General features: G+C 38.3%; 1 protein-coding gene across 2 annotated transcripts in view; it reads right to left on the bottom strand.

Moving 5' to 3' along the window:
- Window positions 1-19,676, bottom strand: part of LOC127422249 (cell adhesion molecule DSCAM-like) — a 228,166-nt gene that overhangs the window by 42,046 nt on the left and 166,444 nt on the right. For both annotated transcript variants that reach the window (XM_051665620.1, XM_051665621.1), the window contains exon 11: window positions 17,196-17,375. In XM_051665620.1, the coding sequence (XP_051521580.1) occupies window positions 17,196-17,375 (180 nt within the window). The remainder of the gene's footprint in view (window positions 1-17,195; window positions 17,376-19,676) is intronic.

Below are 19,676 nucleotides of genomic sequence, written 5' to 3'. Positions count from 1 at the left end.
GTGATGTTTTGACTATCATTACATTTCCTGAAATAAAGGTTTTTATTGAAGTGAAGATAACATTAAATGTGCTTATTTGATATAAACATGAATTGAGTAATAAAGAAATTTAAAGGTAAACAAGGTCAAAAACACCATAAAATCCCAATAGAAATGCATAACTTTAGTGTTTTTACTTTAGTGAAGATAGTGTTATTATTACATTTCTTTAAAAAAAGTTGGTGGTTCCACATTTGATGTTTAGGGTCAAATTTGAACCCAAACACATGTAATGGGGTTCTCTATTGATAAGTGTACAAGGGTTAAGCAATATCACACAAGAAAGAGAGCTTTTGTACTAAATATCAGCAGGCCAGTGATTACCTGCGGCCTTGTGCCTACATATATCTGCATATCTACATTAGTAACTGTGCCAAGCTGAAACCAAACTGTTCGCAAGTTCACACTGCAAGCCCAGACATGAAAAGAGCCGCGAGACGACAAAGTTCAGGCCTGTCACACCCCCTCCACTGTCTGAGAACTTGCTACCCTGGAGCAGTGTGAAAGATCTGTCTGTCTCTTTCTCCTTCTCTCTGCTGGTAGACACAGCTATAATTAAATGATGAGCACACTTCGATTATTCATATAGATCTTTCTGCTTGTCTCGCTCAGCAATACCAAAACTGGTGACATTGGTGAGTGAATAAAAATCACCAAATTAGCACACACTAGGACTGAGCAGTATGACTGTATGTAGCATGATATACCACAGAAATGTGACATTTTGCTATTATATTTAAACTGTGGTAGATATGGGGGATTCTGGGGGGGCAGTGGTAGCTCAGCAGTTAAGGCTCTGGGTTACTGATCAGAAGGTCAGGGGTTCAAGCCCCAGCACCACCAAGATGCCACTGTTGGGCCCTTGAGCAAGGCCCTAGACCCTATCTGCTCCAGGGGCGCCACATCATGGCTGACCCTGCACTCTGACCCCAGCCTAGCTGGGATATGTGAAAAAGAAGAATTTCACTGTATATGTGCAAATGTATAATGTGTGATAAATAAAGAAAATTATTATAAAAAATTCTTCCAACCTGGTCTCATAGAATCACATTACTAGCTCAGAGGTTGGCAACAGAGTGCCATTTTTAATTTTCCTAAAATATAACCACCCCCACACCCAACATGAAACACACTCAGTCATCCACTCAACTGTGCAGCGCGACTAAAGCAAAGTGGACGCATTTACTCGCGCAATTCAGCAAAAGTGACTGAACTGACATGCGCCGCGATGAATGAGTGGCTTGCACGCGCTGCGCTCATCTGTTGACTACCGCAGTCTCATCACACTTTAATAGTTTTTAGCTTCCCATTATTGATTATGAGGAACAATTACATGAAGTAAATAAAATATTGTATATTCTTCTCTCTCGCTATTGCTGGCCTACCAGCTGTAGTTTACAGACCCTGCTATAGTAAAAAATTATATTTATGTGCCCTTTTGTACGCATTGTACATAATAGGGCTGTCAATTTATGTGAATTTTTAATCAAATTTATTATATGGTATGCCGAGCACCTCAAGTAACAATAATTCAATAAATAATGATTAAATAATTATAATAGTTATTTTTTAATAGCATTAAAAAAGACAATACAAAAAGCGGCTTTAGAATGCAATATATTGTTTATTTCCATATTATTGAACATAAGCCCCTCATTGGCCTACAGCTCACAGCAATCCATTTTGCAACTGAATTTGTCAGTCAGTCTGAGATTTATTATAAGGGCTTGTTTGAAGATGTGTCAATGTACACCTGCGTCATAGGGATGCTTTTGGAGCGTCTCGGTTGCATTGCGTCATAAACATACCATTTTTAGGTCACTGTCAAGTAAAAAATCAGTTTCAAACTAAGAAAAACACATCTTGAGATCCCTGCGTTCGGATTTGCACTCCAAGCTGTGTTTGAATGCAAGAACGTGTTTTTATCTTGTGTTGTCTGCTCTCGGTAAGTACGGTTTGTTTTCTGTCTGTATAAGCTGCACGTTGCCTATACAGCTGGAGTTTCGCTTACTGCCCCCTAGAGAAAACAGATGGTACTTCAAGCTTGAATTGCTGAGATATAAAAAACGTTCCTTATTACGGTCTGGGGACATGATTAATTGGGTAAAATTTTTAACAGGTTATTTTTTGTATAATTAATCGCACCAAATTAACAAGTTAAATCGACAGCCCTAGTTCATAACCAAATACATTTATAAGCTTGTTCAAATTTGTACTTGCAATGCAAAGGACCAGAGTATGAGTCCAAAAGATCATGCAAGTCAACACCTGAGCTTTAAGTGTCATAGAAGCACCACAAAATGATGTGTTTTTCATCCCACAAGTGCTTTTATGACACTATCAGTTAGGTTTAGGTTAAAAGTTTAGGGTAGAGATATCGGTTTTGTTGATTTAAAACTCAATAGTGTCATGATCCACTGTTGTTTTGCCTTGTGTTTTGCCCCTGTCATCTGTTTCCCCCGGACTACACTTCCCATAATTCCCTGCCCTCATCTCTGCCAGCTGTTCCCTATTGTTCTCACCTGTGTTTCATTCACTCATTAACCCTGTGTGTATATAATGCCCTGATTTCAACCCAGTCGTTGTCAGTTGTTATGTGTTTCTCTCCCGTTCATTTACCTAGTTCCCATCGTGGATGTTTTGTTTGCTTTATTCCCCAGTTCTTTGTTCTGCCAAGTTCCTGAGTTTTCTATGTTAATTTATACCACACTTTGTTTCTTAATTTAATTTCTTAAGCCGCACCTAAATCCTGCTCTTGTGTTTCCCTTTGTAACATTACAGAACAGCTGACCACACAAATGGATCTAGCGGCGATGTTCATTCAGTTGAGCTGGGAGGACTTACCCATTATGGAGTATTCCCGCTGTTTCTGCACCATTGCCTGCCTCACAGATTTTGCGGACTCCCTTCTCAAGGCAATATACCGGATTGGTTTAACAGCTCACCGATGGAGGGAATTGCCTGAGATGGGAGACCACACATGGAGGGAATACATGAGGTTAACCCAGGAAACTCTCGCTTCTGAGGATCCTCCTCTCTCTGTCCTGATCCCGGCTTCCGAGCCTCCCACACCTGAGTCTGCTTTCACGCCATGTCACAGCCACACCTGAGTCTGCTCCATACCATGTCACAGCCACACCTGAGTCTGCTCCACACTATGTCACAGCCACGTCTGATTCTGCTCCATGCCATCTCACAGCCCCTGTCTCGAAGCCTTTCGTGGCCCCTGTCTCCAAGTTGAATGATCTGCCATTGATGTCGGTGCGTAGGGCCATGAAAACCCTACCTCACAAATTGCCAGTGCCCACGCCTGCCACGGCCAATGAGCCAACGGCCACACCTGCCACGACCACCGCCCACACCTGCCACAGCCAACGAGCCAATGCCCATGCCTGCCACGGCCAATGAGCTGGAAGCCTCATCTGTCTCAGAGCCTGTGTTGCCAGCCTCATCCGTCTCAGAGTCTGTGTTGCCAGCCTCGTCCGTCTCAGAGCCTGCGTTGCCAGCCTCGTCCGTCTCAGAGCCTGCGTTGCCAGCCTCGTCCGTCTCAGAGCCTGCGTTGCCAGCCTTGTCTGTCTCAGAGCCTGCGTTGCCAGCCTCGTCTGTCCCAGAACCTGCGTTACCATCCTCGTCTGTCCCAGAACCTGCGTTGCCAGCCTCGTCCATCCCAGAACCTGCGCTGCCAGCCTCGTCCGTCCCAGAGCCAGCGTTGCCGGCCTTGTCCGTCCCAGAGCCAGTGTTGCCAACTTCGGCCATCCGGAGGAGGAGGAGAAGAAAGGCTTCTGTTTCCAAGTCTCCGCCCATGCCCACGATCACAGAGGTCGTTCCTGAGTCTCTGCCCATGCTCACAACCACAGAGGTCGTTTCAGAGTCTCTGCCAGTGTTCATGACCACAGAGGTCGTTTCAGAGTCTCTGCCCATGCTCACAACCACAGAGGTCGTCTCCGAGTCTCTGCCCATGCTCACGACCACAGAGGTCGTCTCCTAGTCTCTGCCCATGCTCACAACCTCAGAGGTCGTCTCCTAGTCTCTGCCCATGCTCACAACCACAGAGGTCGTTCCCGAGTCTCTGCCTGTGTTCACGACCACAGAGGTCGTTCCTGTGTCTCTTCCCATGTTTGCGACTATGGAGGTCGTTTCCCAGTCATCCAGTACTCTTTGTCTCGAGCCTCCTATGGCTCCGCCTTCCAAGGCTCTGCCCCTCGAGCCTCCTATGGATCCGCCTTCCACAGCTCTGCCCCTCGTGCCTCCCACGGCTCCGCCTGCCATGGCTTCGCCCCTCAAGCCTCCCACGGCTTCGCCCCCGAGCCTCCCAAGGCTCCGCCTACCACGGCTTCGCCCCTCGAGCCTCCTATGGCTCCACCCTCAGAGTCTTCCACGGTTCCAGTCTCTAATCTGTGGCTGCCTCCCAGGCCTCCTAACCCTATCTTGAGCCTGTGGTTGCCACCCAGGCCTACTGATCCAGTCCCTACCCTGAGGTGGTCTTCTGGGTCTCCTGGCCGTCTGCCTGATCTGCTCTAGTCTTCTGGATCTCCTGGCCATCTGCCTGATCTGCTCTGGCCTTCTGGGTCCCCTGGCCGTCCGCATGATATGCTCTGGTCTCCTGGGTGCCCTGGCCGGCCGCCTGACCTGCTCAGGTCTTCTGGGTCTACTGGCCAGCCGCCTGATCTGCTCTGGTCTCCTGGCCAGCTGCCTGATCTGCTCTGGTCTCCTGGGTCTCCTGGCCATCCGTCTGATCTGCCCTGGTCTCCTTGGTCTCATGGCTGTCCGCCTGATCTGCCCTGGTCTCCTTGGTCTCCTGGCCGTCCGCCTGAGCTGCTCTGGACTTCTTGGTCTTTCAGCCTTCTGCCTGATCTGCGCTAGCCTCTTTGGTCTCCGGCTCCATCTTGGCCCTGCCTCCCTTACCAGCCTTCCTTGGGTGTCAGGAGCCACCCATTGGCGGGGGGGGGGGGGGGTGGGTTATGTCATGATTCACTGTTGTTTGCCTTGTGTTTTCCCCTGTCATCTGTTTCCCCCGGACTATACTTCCCATAATTCTCTCCCCTCATCTCTGCCAGCTGTTCCCTATTGTTCTCACCTGTGTTTCATTCACTCATTAACCCCTGTGTGTATATAATGCCCTGATTTCTACCCAGTTGTTGTCAGTTGTTATGTGTTTCTCTCCAGTTCGTTTACCTAGTTCCGTGGATGTTTTGTTTGTTTTATTCCCCAGTTCTTTGTTGTGCCGTGTTCCTGAGTTTTCTATGTTAATTTATACCACACTTTGTTTCTTAATTAAACTTCTTAAGCTGCACCTAGATCCTGCTCTTGTGTTTCCCTTCGTAACATTACAAACAGAGCATTAACCTTAAAAATATCATTGTTTCTCATGTCACATTTGCTTTTTATGACACTATTGGTTAGGTTTAGGTTTGAGGTTTAGGGTAGGGAGGTACGTTTTGATGATTTCAAACTTGATAAAGCATTATCCTTTAAAACCTCATCTGTTTGGGAGAACATTTAACTTGCATTTTGTGCCAAACAGCAGATATTTCGCAATACATGTAATGAACCACGTAAAATAATTTCGCAAAAATGTCGACACAGTCATGTAATTTTCATGAGATCAGGCTGGACTCTCAAAAAAAGGGAACTTTTCTGTCCCTTAGGATGATTTTAAATACATAAACCCATGTAATTTTTGTTATTTTGTTACCCACCCAAACTTCCTCTTTGTAACAAATGTATAAAAATCAATTAATTAGATATTTGTGTACAATTGCCAGGGGTCTTAGAGTATTACACTGCTGGGGTTTAGTGCAGTGTAAGGTGGTGGAAGCTGACATGATCAAGACTGTCAGAGTCAGGGCTGTGAACATTTAACTCTCATCTCTTATTCACTCACAAGCTAAGTGCAGCGCCGCCATAGCAGAGAATGCTGATTTATTTTGCATGACAACTATGAATTTTAAGTATGGCACATTAAAAATATCACTCCGCCTTCTCTAAATGTTATTACTTTTTAATGGAGTGGATTTTCCTCTGAAAATCTGATGCTAGTATGAGACTTGTGCTGAAGTAAAATCATGAAGGTATGAGTGGAAAAATTATTTTGGTAATGGAGTGTGTTATTTTTGCGACTGTGAATGTTCTACAATGTAAAAAGTGGTTACATGCAGTTGTAACATTTAAGGTGCTATATTTACTTTATATGAACCTTAAAAATTACTTATGTTGGTGTAACTTAATGTATTGAGGTTGATTTTATGTCCCTCCAGGATTTTGCTATCTTTAAAAAAAAAAATTTGCAAAAAACTTGAATAATCGATCGCTAATCCAATAGTCCGTAGTATTCCAATCACTTTTCTCCATACTGACAGCAGCAAAACAAGACCAAGATAAGCTTGAAACAGCCAAGATATATCTGACTACACAGCTGCCATCATCTCCAAAGAAACATATCCTCGTCTCCTCCTCTGTGTCACTGCTTGTCATTAACTCTGTATGTATGAACCTGCAATGACCAAATATATTTCCCATTACACAAATGTTAACCCTTATGTTGTGTTGTGGTCATTTTGACCCAGGCGACTTTTTTTTTCTTCTTACGATTTGTAAATTTTTTATTTTTTTTTTTACTTAATCCAATTGGAATAAAATTCCTTGAATTTGTTTCAATATGGTATATAAAAACACATATAAAAATTATTTTTTATCATTTTCTTATATATATATATATATATATACACTGTATATATTATTATTATTATTATTATTATTATTATTATTATTATTATTATTATTATTTTTATTTATTTTGTTTTATTTCACTTTGTTACACTTGTTGTGTTCCTGGTCAAAAATGACCAGCTATTGGAAATTAATGGATTAGACTACAAAATACAGAAATATGAAGTGTTCAGGACCATTTTAATCCTTTATATGAGCACATATGTGGATGTGTGTTTGCACACACACACACACACACACACACACACACACACTTATATGTTGGTGCAGCTATCATTATGAGGACTCTCCATAGACATAATGATTTTTATACTGTACGAACTAAAGATTCTATCCCCTAACCCTAACCCTACCCCTAAACCTAACCCTCACAAAAAATGTTCTGCATTTTTACATTTTCCAAAAAACATAATTTAGTATGTTTTTTAAGCAATTTGAAATATGGGGACACTTGAAATATCCTCATAAACCACATTTATAGCATAATACCCTTGTAATTACCAGTTTGTAACCTAAACAAAACGTTCTAGTAAACCACCTAAACCCACCCACACACACACACACACACACATTGGTACTCCTATCATTACGAGGACTCTCCATAGATATAATGATTTTTATACTATACAAACTATATATTCTATCCCCTAACCCTGATAGAAACCTTTTGACAATTTTCCATTTAAAAAAATACATTGTTTAGTATGTTTTTTTAACCGTTTGAATTACAGGGACACTAGGGGTGTCCTCATAAACCACATTTATAACATAATACCCTCATAATTACTAGTGTGCAACCTAAAAAAATCGTAAACCACAAAAAAAAAAAAAAACTCAAACACACATGTTGGTGCAGCTATCATTATGAGGACTCTGCTATAGAAACTATAGATTCTATCCCCTAACCCTAACCCTACCCCTAAACCTAACCCTCACAAAAAACGTTCTGCATTTTTACATTTTCAATAAAACATCGTTTAGTATGTTTTTTAAGTGATTTGAATTATGGGGACACTAGAAATATCCTCATAAACCACATTCATAGCATAATACCCTTGTAATTACCAGTTTGTAACCTAAAAAAAAGTCCTCGTAAACCAGTTAAACCTGCCCACACACACACACACACACACACACACACACACACACACACACACACACAAACAATGTGTGTTGAGCGCCCGTTTGTGCATCTTCTTTTCATGTACACTCTTTGAGGAATATTTAAAGATCTACTTATCATATTATGTTGTGTTTGGGCTCATTTGAATCGGGATAGTCTGCTGTAGTTATGACATGTCACTGTCTATGTTATACTGTATGTATGTTTCAGGAAGCAATGAGGAAAAAACGTGACAAAAAGACACTCCTCTTTATTATATTTAAACAACTTTCATTTTCTTTTTTATGAAAAGGAGAAAAGAGTCAATAATAATTATTTTACAAATACTGTCAACTGAGCTTAACTTGTATTGAACTCGTAAAATTCCTTTAAAGTTTAACACTTGTTTCAACTTGTGTTTTCTACAGAAGCATATATGATTGCTTAACAACCTCAAGCCTGTTCAGTGTAGAAAGGTTAAAATGTTATCGCTAAAAATACATCTCTGTATGGAGAAAATGAATGTGATTTTTTCAGCCGGAACCTTTTTGTTGCGCTCTATTTCAACACAGATTATTATTTACTGATGCATTTCATATGATGTCACATTTTGATGTTGCATTTGAATGCAATGTCAAAGAAGGCCAAAATAAGGAGATTTCTCAGTTCCAAGAAAATTCTCCTTAATACACAGTGAAAAGAGTGTGTATAATCTCATTTAAAGTCTTGCAGTCAGCAGCTGAGGGGCTTCAGGCAAGAGAGGCTCTAAATGGTATTCCCATAACAGCTTAGTTGATGTATATTTTTAATATCCAACAATATTACGGGCTTCTGTAATAAAGAGAGAGGGGGGAGCACTGATGGCAGCTATAACCGCACGCACATCAAACAGACTCTCCCTTTATTCGTTTCAGCAGTCATAGAACATCACCTTACTGTTATTAAACAAACCAGGGAAAGCCACAGGGAGAAGAGAGTTTGATGTTCACAACAGTGTCTGAGTAAATGTTGTCTTTCACTAACAACATGGATGTGTTTTTATAGTCATTCTATGAAACATGTCTTTTGTATTTTGAAAGGGTGATTTTTAAAGTACATTTCTGTACTTATATTAAACCTACTGTTGTAATTTAACCATGCCTTCACAAAAGTAACAGTGTTGACAGTTTTTCTGTTCTGGTGCTTTTTAGAAGGATAATTTAATCTGAATATTTCTACAAAAATCTACTTTTCAATAATCACTTGTTCACTTTAAATATCATGGTATCAGGATTGATTTTTTTTTTTTTTTTTTTAATAAAATGATAAAAAAGGAGACATTTACTTATCCTTGAAGAGTTCACTTACTGAAAGGATGATGTTGATGTTTTGACAGAATTCTGTATTTCACTAGTTTCATTATAACCTGGGGACACAGCTTCATGTATTTTAATAAGACTTCATATCAACCTGTTTTATGGAAATATTGACACAATTTACCATGTTTTGTTAAAGTAACTATAGTTTTACTATGGCATTTGTAGTAAAACCATAACCACAAAAATGTATCATGGTTTACAACAGTAACTATATGATATTTAAGGTAAAACCACAGGAAAAATACTGGAAAACCAAAACTATGGTAATAAAATCATGATACAGTATCTACAGTTTTACTATAGTCACAACATGGTTAATGTCTGGCACAAGTACCATGTTTTAAAACCATGTTTTCCACCAAAAAACTTATGAAATGCCCTTAAGAAATTAACCATGTAGTAACCACCACAAATGAACCATGGTGTTACTACTGTAAAACTAACCATGTTTTTTGGCAGAATGATTTTTTTACCATAGTTATTTTTACCCGGTTGACCTACTATTTACCCATAATGCCCCGGGAGCTGAGGAGATATCACGTTCAAATGCTGTATAAAAAAAATTAAAAAAAAAAAAAGAACGGCAGAGAAGCTCGAGTCGGACGGCTCTTCCCAACTGCAAGTGCTATATATATATATATATACCAAGAAAGTTGTTCCTTGTGCTTAAATGGTGCTTGTTTAACAAAACCATAACCAAAGTCATATACTGTATTCGCGTCACGGGACAATTTCCACGTTCCCGGATGGAGTATGTCCGGAATCTATTCATACTATTTGCTTGCATACCTAAAGAAGGTATTTTTCTACCGGCCAAAAAGTGCATCCTTCATCAAAAACAGTAGGGTACAACGAGGCTAAAGGTCCTCCGGGGTAAAAGACACTCGATTTTATTTTCTCCCAAAACACTAAATAGCAACAAAAACTACCACAGTACTTTCCTTAACACCTGTTTGTCACTATGCACTGTAAAATGTACCTGATCCATGAGATCATCGCGTGCAATGTCTAAAGGCTGATTTTGAGGCAAGGGCGTAGCCAGGAATTTACTTTTGGGTGGATCTAAATAAAAATGGATGGGCCAAGTTTTTGCCCATATTTTTTTTTTTTTTTTTACCTAATTTTCCTCAACAACAGAGAAGTGGCACATTCAAACAGTTCTTTCACACTTTCAGAAATAAGAATTCATGCATTTTTAAACTGTTTTATAAATATATATCAAGTCAAAGAATAATTTATAATATTCTGGGTGGGCCTGGGTCACCCTTCGCTATGCTACTGTTTTGAGGTAATTTGATCTAATATTTAATAATTTTTCAAATATTGCAAATGTATATAGCTAATGAAAATCCCTGAAATTATCACATTTATTTTGAGACAAAATATTTATTTGTCATTTTCAGTTTAGTTCAAGGTGATTCAATCAAAAGTTTTTTAATAACTGTCCAATAAGTGAAAGGTATTTAGGGATAAAAAGCCCCCCTATTGCTGGAGCTAAATCCCCAGTTGGTCTTGTTTGACCCAGGGGTAATCTGCGGGCCAAAGGTCATTGGCCCATGTCACCCATGCCTATATCCACCACTGGTCCCAGTATCTACACGATATCACTATAACCCCCCTGGGGCCCTTTTACCCCAGGTGTGGGGGCCTTTTACCCCACCTTTAAAAAAATTAAAAATATTTAAATCGAAACAACCTTCCATTATTATTTGTTTTCAATCAAATTATGTTTCTCCATGTGAGGAAACACAAAACTATTTCTGAAAATATTCTAATTCTGTTATCTAAGGAGCTCTGTAGTAAAGTGATACAGTAAAGAGAGGCATGAAACTAACACAGCAAATCGTAAAGGAATTGGTTGCCTGGGACAGTAGTCAATTAAACAGTTTAATGTGCATTATTCCACAGAATGAAAATGAGCATATTTGCGAATTCGCAAGGAGTTGATAACACAGGGCTTTCACAGGCATTTTTTAATAAAAGAAAAAGTAGAGAGAAGAGGACAAAAAATTACAAATTTAATTTATGCACAAAATTGGAATATCGCAAAAACAATTTGTGAATAAAGCAATGTTTCCATCCCATGTGTTCAAGAGAACAAAATCTTCACTCATTGGGAAATTGCCACAAAATAGAAATGAAATGAAGCCATTGTGGCTCTTTTATTAAAATTAATAAAATACTTGTGGATTAGAGTGTGCAGAAAAAATGCTCTGATGAACTTCAAAATGCAGATGCCTTATGTCTGCAAGTGACAGTGTGTCACAAATTTCTGGGAGGTAATAGTAGCCAGTCATTTGAGACTGATGTCTCTGCGGAACAAAAATGGGGGTTTCCCAATCAGTGGGCATTTTCTAACCAGAATGGGCATTTTTCAACCATTTAATCAAAATATTTGTAAGCTCAGACATCATTGAGGTGAGAAAGGTTTTGGAATCCGACCACTCGAATTAAGCAAATCATGTAATGTGGTTGAAAAACACACATCTTGGTTTGAAAATGCCCACTGATTGGGAAACCCCCATTTTTGTTACGCGGACTTTGACTCCGGCATTTCAGAATAACCAGAGCAACATTTAAGATGCTATGCGATGATATTGATGAAAATCTCTGAGCGAATTATGTATTTACATGGCTTGTTAAGGTAAAGTCACATGATTTTTTTGATGCACATCTATATTCCTATATAAATTCTATAGGATTATACTTGTTAAATGTGTCTCCATCATAGTTTATATGCAATAATTTGTTTGTGTTTCCATCCAGCACTTTTTATGCACGCATAAAAATATGCGGATGGAACCAAGCAAATAATTTATTGTTAAAGTCATTCACACACACATACATACCTACAGTATATAAAGTCAAAAAAGGCACCCGCTTCATAGAATGAACCAAAGGTCACACAAATACTAAATGCAGGTTCTTTAACTACCGCGGTCAAAGTCATTGATAAAAGTAATTTTGTAAAATGAGCCTACTCATTTTTTATGGTCTTCTAAATCATTTTACAGTATGTGGTCCAAGAAAATGTTGTTCAGCTACTGTTGCATTGTGTGTTTCTATTGAAAGCTGCATATTTAATCAAAGCACATGAAGTCAAACATGCAAAAAACATACAGCGTGACAGCAAGAGAAAAACGGCTAATATGTACACGTACTCACACACACACACACACACACACACACACACAAAAACACACACTATGGAGACTCTCCATAGACATAATGATTTTTATACTGTACGAACTATAGATTCTATCCCCTAACCCCAACCCTACCCCTAAACCTAACCCTCACAAAAAACATTCTGCATTTTTACATTTTCAATAAAACATCGTTTAATATGTTTGTTAAGCGATTTGAATTATGGGGACACTAGAAATGTCCTCATAAACCACATTTATAGCATAATACCTTAGTAATTACCAGTTTGTAACCTAAAAAAAAGTCCTCGTATACCAGTTAAACCTGCCCACACACACACACACACACACACACACACACACACACACACACACACACACAAACAACAGATGAGTCAGACAGTGGCACATATGTAGCCTTTAATGGTCTTTAGTGTCATTGCAATGAAGCATAAAAGTGCAGTTAAGAGAGGCATATGAGCTAAAAAGCATGAATTATGATCATCTGATCAGTGCTGCAGAGACTCATAATAGTGACTGAGCAGTCAATGAAAAAAATGAGCAAATATTCATATTTGTATACAGTATGAATACAGTGATAATGCCAAAACTGTAATGCCAGATCATTGTGATTTTTCCAGTGCACACTCAGCAAGTGAGCCTTAAAATATTTCTGCCAATTTGGACCAGTCCAGCATTTATAGCTGGGTGTTTAGCTATGATAACCCCATTAGCATTTTCCACTTTGATGGCCATGTTGAATATGATTAGTGTGTATGGTGTATCATGCCGTATGAATGGTGAGGCTGTGTCGGCAACTCTAGGTGTACATAATCCATTTCAGCACTCATTTTATCACCAGTACAGGGGCACCCTGGGAAACTAGGCCACGTCGCCACGCCTGAGTTGGCCATCTTCCCCCTTCTCTCTCTCTCTCTCTCTCTCTTTCTCCCTCACTCACTCACACACACTGATCTAGTCTTCTGTGTGCTAGCCAATAGAATGAGGTATATTCGCTGGACTAGGAGGGACTGTGTGTGTGTGTGTGTGTGTGTGTTGTGTGTGTGGTTGGTAGAGTGCAGCAAGCTTCCATGCTGAAGCAATTCCCCCTTTTTCTTGCACAATTGGTCACAGTCTGAGCATGTGCTTCTCTCTGATACTGAAGGCGAGGCAGCGACCCCAAACATGAGGAGAAAGATGACAATATAAAGCAAAATAAGATGGCAAAAATACTCTCTACAGAAGCAAATCAACTCCTTGTTTTCCTCTATAAAGCATACACATAACATATGTGCTTAAAATTTGCACAATTCTTCATAAATCCCCTCTGTTTAATCTCTAGATCTGTCTGTAATTAATAATGAACCATAATAATCCTACTTTTCTAAAAAACAAGCAAAAAACAAAAAAACAAAAACAAAAAAACACCTTCTGTCACACATTGCAGAGACTGGAAATAATAATGATTCAGTCTGCACTATTCAACAGCACTGTTCAGTTTGCACATGCATCAGAATATAATGTAATGTTTTCACTATGACCTTGCACACTGCCCTTGAAATTTCAAGTCAGAATGCCATTTTCATGCAAACCGGTCTCATAGAATGACGTTACTATACTATATTTTTGCAGAATGATTTTTACGTGACTTGTTGTACTTATTGTAGCAGTTTTCTGGTGAAAGATGTGCTACAACAACAATGACTTTTATTCCCTTTCACACAAATTATGAGTAAAATGGCAGATTATCAATTCATAAACAGTTACTTTTCACCCTGTTTCTCACACAATGCTCTCTCTTGACATCTAAACACTTTTACTATAGCGCATGACTTGTAAGGCAATACATTTTAATGTTATTGAATTGTGTGGTAGCTGAACCGATAAAGCGTTGCACTTGCTTGACACGTGAGCAGAAAATTTCATAGAAGCACCACAAAATGACATGGTTGTTTTACCAATTGTGTTTTTCATGTCACATTTGTTTTTTATAAAACTATTGGTTAGGTTTAAGTTTAAGGTTTAGAGTAGTTACATTTTATAGATTTACATCTAGATAGAGCTTTAACCTTAAAAACCTCAATCTGTTTGGGAGAAAATCTAACTCCCTTTTATATTCACACAGTGAACATTTAACTGTGGAACTGGCACGATACGTGTAAGGAACCATTTGCAAAAATGTTGCCACAGTTGCATAATTTCAATGAGATCATGCAGACATTTTCAATTCCACGCGCAAACTGATGCAAGAAATCTAGCATGCTGATGCTAGATGCTAGTCAATGACAACATATATATATATATAAATTATAATAATAAAAAAAGAAAGATTGTGCCTTGGTGTTCCCCAAGGCTATGTCCTCGGCTCCTTACAGTATTCACTTAACACTTCACAACCATCATGCATATGTTTGACCTAATGAAACCCCATAAGGTAGACACTTTCAGGTTGGAGCCTGTATCTACCATATGACAGCACTAGCTGCTAGGCTGTAACTTGAACAAAATGATATGCCATATATGATACATGATTCAATATATGGCACATTTTAAAGGAATATTTCAGCCAAAATATTTTATTGTTATTTGCTAGAAATGTTCCCCTCTACCACAGCCCTCAATCTCATTTACGTTCTCATACATTCAAATACATTCAAATGCCATAGGTTCTTGCATACGTCATGACCTTTAGCGTTGTACCAAGTCTGAATATGTATCATATGATCTGAATATCTCAAATCAGAGTACAACTTAAATTTGTAAGGCCTGTTTCTCACATAAAGCTATCATATGGCTTTAGAAGGCATGGAATACAACACATGTATTGTAATGTACTGTATAGAACTACTTTTATGGTGCTTTTTTTATCATTAGTTTCCATCCATATTTTTATGGGAATTTTGGTATATAGTGTAAAAAATGCTGGATGGAAAAAACGAATGTTTTATTTTGTAAAAGACATGCACATAAACTATGAAGGAAAACACATTTACTGAATATTTTCATATAGAATTTATATAAGAATATAGATGCGCATCAAAAAAGTCATGTGACTCTGCCTTATCAAGCCATGTAAATAATAATTTGCTCAGCAATATTATTGCATAGCATTTCAAATTCTGAAAAGCCAGAGCAAAAGCCTGTCATCAAAATGGTTGGCTACTATTACCTCCCAGAACTGTCAGACACGCTTTTGCTCCCAGACATAAGGCGTCTGCCACTGAACGCTAGCAAACATGAAGTTCATCAGAGAGTTTTGTTTGCATGCCCTTAAGCGTAGGTAATTTATTACATGGCTTCAACTTTATTTTTTTATTTTTCCCCAGAAGTGACAGTTTTGTTCTCTTAAACACATGGGATGGAAAAGCTTCTTTATTTGCAAAAATGTTTTTGCGATATTCCGATTTTCGGCCCAAATAAAATTAGCATCTAAGAAGGAAACATAACTATAGTACGAGCTTGACAGCCTTAGTGCCAGTTTACTTTCATTATATGGAAAAGAGTGGCCAGTATGTTCTTTAACATATCTTCTTTTGTGTTCCATGGAAGATAGAAAATCATACATATTTGGAACGACATGACGGTTATGGCAGAATTAGCATTTTTGGCTGAATTATTATTTTAAATTTCCTTCAGTCTACAAGGATGGTGAGGTTTAGACAAAAGGAAAGTGATGTAATGCAAATACGAGTGGTACTGCTCTGCTGGTCTGGTCATTTGCTCATGGAACAGTGGGCATAAATGTTGTGTGCTGGGTTTAATGGAGGGGACGTAAGTCTTTGCCTGCTCAACAAATAAACAGTTCACCAAGGAGCACAGTACCGTACACACAGCAGTCAACTGGGCAGAAGACTGCCCTCGGGCCCATACGCACACTGAGTCACACAGACACACACACACACACACACATGTTGGTGCAGCTATCATTATGAGGACTCTCCATAGACATAATGATTTTTATACTGTACGAACTACAGATTCTATCCCCTAATCATAACCCTACTCCTAAACCTAACCCTCACAAAAAACTTTCTTCATTTTTCCATTTTCAATAAAACGAGGACTTAGAGCGCATTGGGAATTGGGCATTCCAAATTGGGAATTAAAAAGGCCCATAAAAAAAAAAAAAAAAGAATCTTTATGCAGCTTCATAAGCCTGCCAAGCTCCAAACGTTACAAAAAACAAAACAAAACAAAAAAACACACAAACAAATCTAGCATAAAAGTAGTCCAGGCTATTTGTGAGCTATATTCCAAGTCTTTTAAAGTAATTCTGTATGATAGCTTTGTGTGTTGAGGCCAAAATTTAAGTCATTATTCACTCTCAATCACTCTGCAGCTCTCAAATCAAACATTGAATCTATGGTGCAGATCGGATGCCATGGCATTTGGTCATGTGATAAATGAGAACAAATGTAATTTTATGTACAAATAATTGACATCCAACCTGTTCCATAGGCACCATTTTTGAAAAAACTGAACTTAAATGTATGTCTGTTCATCACAAAAAGCTATTGTATGGCTTCAGACATCTTAAAATATAGTCATATGAACTACTTTTATGGAGTTTGACAGATATGGTCACCTTGAAATGTGAACTGTCATTATATTGAAAATAGCTGTGTAATGATTCTTCAGTATGTCTCCTCCAGAAAAATAAAATGAGCATTCGGGTTTGGACTATAAGGGTGAATAAACAATGACATAATTTTCTGAGATTCCTTTAATAGCAATCAGATGACATCAAATCACCCAGCATTATTTCATATATACACACATATTTGCAAACACACAAACTAACACAACATGACAGGGTCTTACTTTTAACGGTGAGGTACATGCTCTTGCTGATATCGGCTCCCACGTCATTGCTGACCTTGCACAGATAAAATCCAGCATCTTCCTCCAGGACGTGTTTGATGAGCAGAGAGCCCTTTTCCAACAGTTGGATACGAGAGCCAGAGTTCAGGGCAATGGGCTGGAACTGTGGTACACCAGCACCTGTGAGAGAAATTAATTTGGATAAGTAAGAAATGTAGCCTGTGCAGTCAAATACAATAAGGCATTAGACTAAATCGGTCCATGTCTTTCTACATTTTCTAATTGACCTTTGAGTCATAATAAGATATCTTTGGATATCTATGCCTGAAATACTACTTTCATGGTTTCATGATCAATATTGATTTGGATTATGCAGTGTGTTTACATTTGATGATGTCTTTATTGGATTTAAAATGCAGAAGTGTTTTGTATCTGGTGTGTCATATCTTGAATAGGATTAAAAGATATTGTGCGATTCAATAATATGAAATACACCATAATGCCACATAAAGCCAGGCAACTTAATCTGCCAAAGCTACAGTCTGTCTGTTTGCCTGAGCAACAAAATAAAAGACTTTTGACTGGCAACATGTAGAAAAAAGGCACACAGTTCCAGCATTTTTATTTTTATTTTATTTTATTTTAAGAGTAAATCTCTTAATTTTGTTTATGGAATTGACCAGTTATGCCTTACAAACAGTGTTGGGAATTACTTTTAAAAGTAATGTGTTACATTATTGTGCTTCTGCTAATAAAAATGAACTAATAACGTACATTAGTACTTTTTATGGAAAGTAAGGCATTAGGCGTTATTTTAAAAAAAAAAAGTGTATGGGAAAGCTGATTCTCTAGAGCCATCTTTACACTGCAAAAGGAACAGATGCCACAAGATGTGTGGACACTGTATTTTGGCTTCACTATATGCAATGCATAATTTAAATGAATAAAAACCGACTGAATACTGTTCACAAGACTCAACACTGTCATTTAAGTATTAAACTTCTGCCGCACCAAGTCACGTGACACAACAGCATACCGTCAATTTCCTTGAAGAGCTCCTATGGACACAGTGCCAACAAAAGTGCCTCTGGTAAGAAATCTCAAAGTTTTTTTCATGGAAACCTGTTTGGTTGTAAAGAGTAGCATCTCTAGTTTCGTTTGATATGCCGCTTTAAAAAATCTGTTCATTTTCCACACGTAAGCGCCCTGATAAACCTATGTCCACATACAGTATGTGGAAACTCAAAGTAGAAAAAAACATGTTAGTTATTTTGAATAAATTTCAACTCTAACACATCTGTGGGTCATTTCACTTAATTTTAATATACATTTTGTTATGTTTAATTTTGTTAACTCTGTGCAATATGATTCTATTCTTTAACATTAGTAAATGCATTCCCTTATATTTACTGTGCATTTTCACATTGAGAATAAATGGGTTCATCCAAAAGCAGAAAAATGTTGCTTTCAGAGGCATTATATGGACTTAGGATGAAAATAGGATGCATTTTAAACTATTCTAAGACCAGTGCAGACAAACAGCACACTGGAGGTTAAGTCATACACTAAATAGTGAGAAAGGGAGCATCCTATAGCTTTCTATGCAGCTAAGTGCATTCAATCCTAAAATCCGACCAAAAGTTCAGTTTCAGGCTGCAGATGATGTTTAGACATGTTTAGCAGACATGGGACAATGGTAATCAGTACATAGATTCAGAATTTTATAATGCTACATTTATTTTAACAGTGTTGGCAGTGATTGGATGATGCTGGACATTACTTTGAATACGAATTAATTATTCAGCTTTACAGAAAATCAGCTGTAATGTCATGAATAACCATCACTCTTGAAAACATAAACAATTTGATGAAAAAAAAAAATCTGACTTTCTATAGCTTAGTGTTATTTAAAATTTCGCAACGTAGTCTCGCTGTCCAAATATGTGGACATTAATTTTTTAGGAAAACTATTTGCTATAGAATTTTTTTGTTATTCATTTTTTTTTTTACTTGTTTATTAGGTGCTACTAGTTACAAATCAAAAAGGGAAATGGAAAATGCACACAGCAGTCACGCACGGGTCTCAGGAGGATACAACACAAGCATGCATTTAAACTGACATTATAATGCTGCAAAAAACATACCTGTACTGTAAATGTATATACACAGTAATGAAAATCACAGGAGTATAAAACACTTGAATGTTACATGTTTAAACGATTTGACAAATCAACAAAAATGTCTGCCAGCATCCAATCATATTTCAGAAGCTAATAACTTGCGTTGCGAATGGCCAATCATTTTGAAATTATGGTACACTAAGTTGCCAAAAATAGGCTGTATACCAAATTTGGAGAGAATCGGCCACAAGGTGGCTCTTTACTGGCTAATTTGCATTTTTGCTTATGACTTCCGAACCGCAAGGGCAAGAATAAAAAAATATGTTTCTTCTGAATCCACCAGTGTCCCCAAATCATTTTG

Source organism: Myxocyprinus asiaticus, chromosome 31 (assembly GCF_019703515.2).
Source record: "Myxocyprinus asiaticus isolate MX2 ecotype Aquarium Trade chromosome 31, UBuf_Myxa_2, whole genome shotgun sequence".
NCBI classification, from domain to species: Eukaryota; Metazoa; Chordata; class Actinopteri; order Cypriniformes; family Catostomidae; genus Myxocyprinus; species Myxocyprinus asiaticus.
The sequence above is the reverse complement of the archived record's forward strand: the minus strand, read 5'-3'. Positions and strand labels throughout refer to the sequence as shown.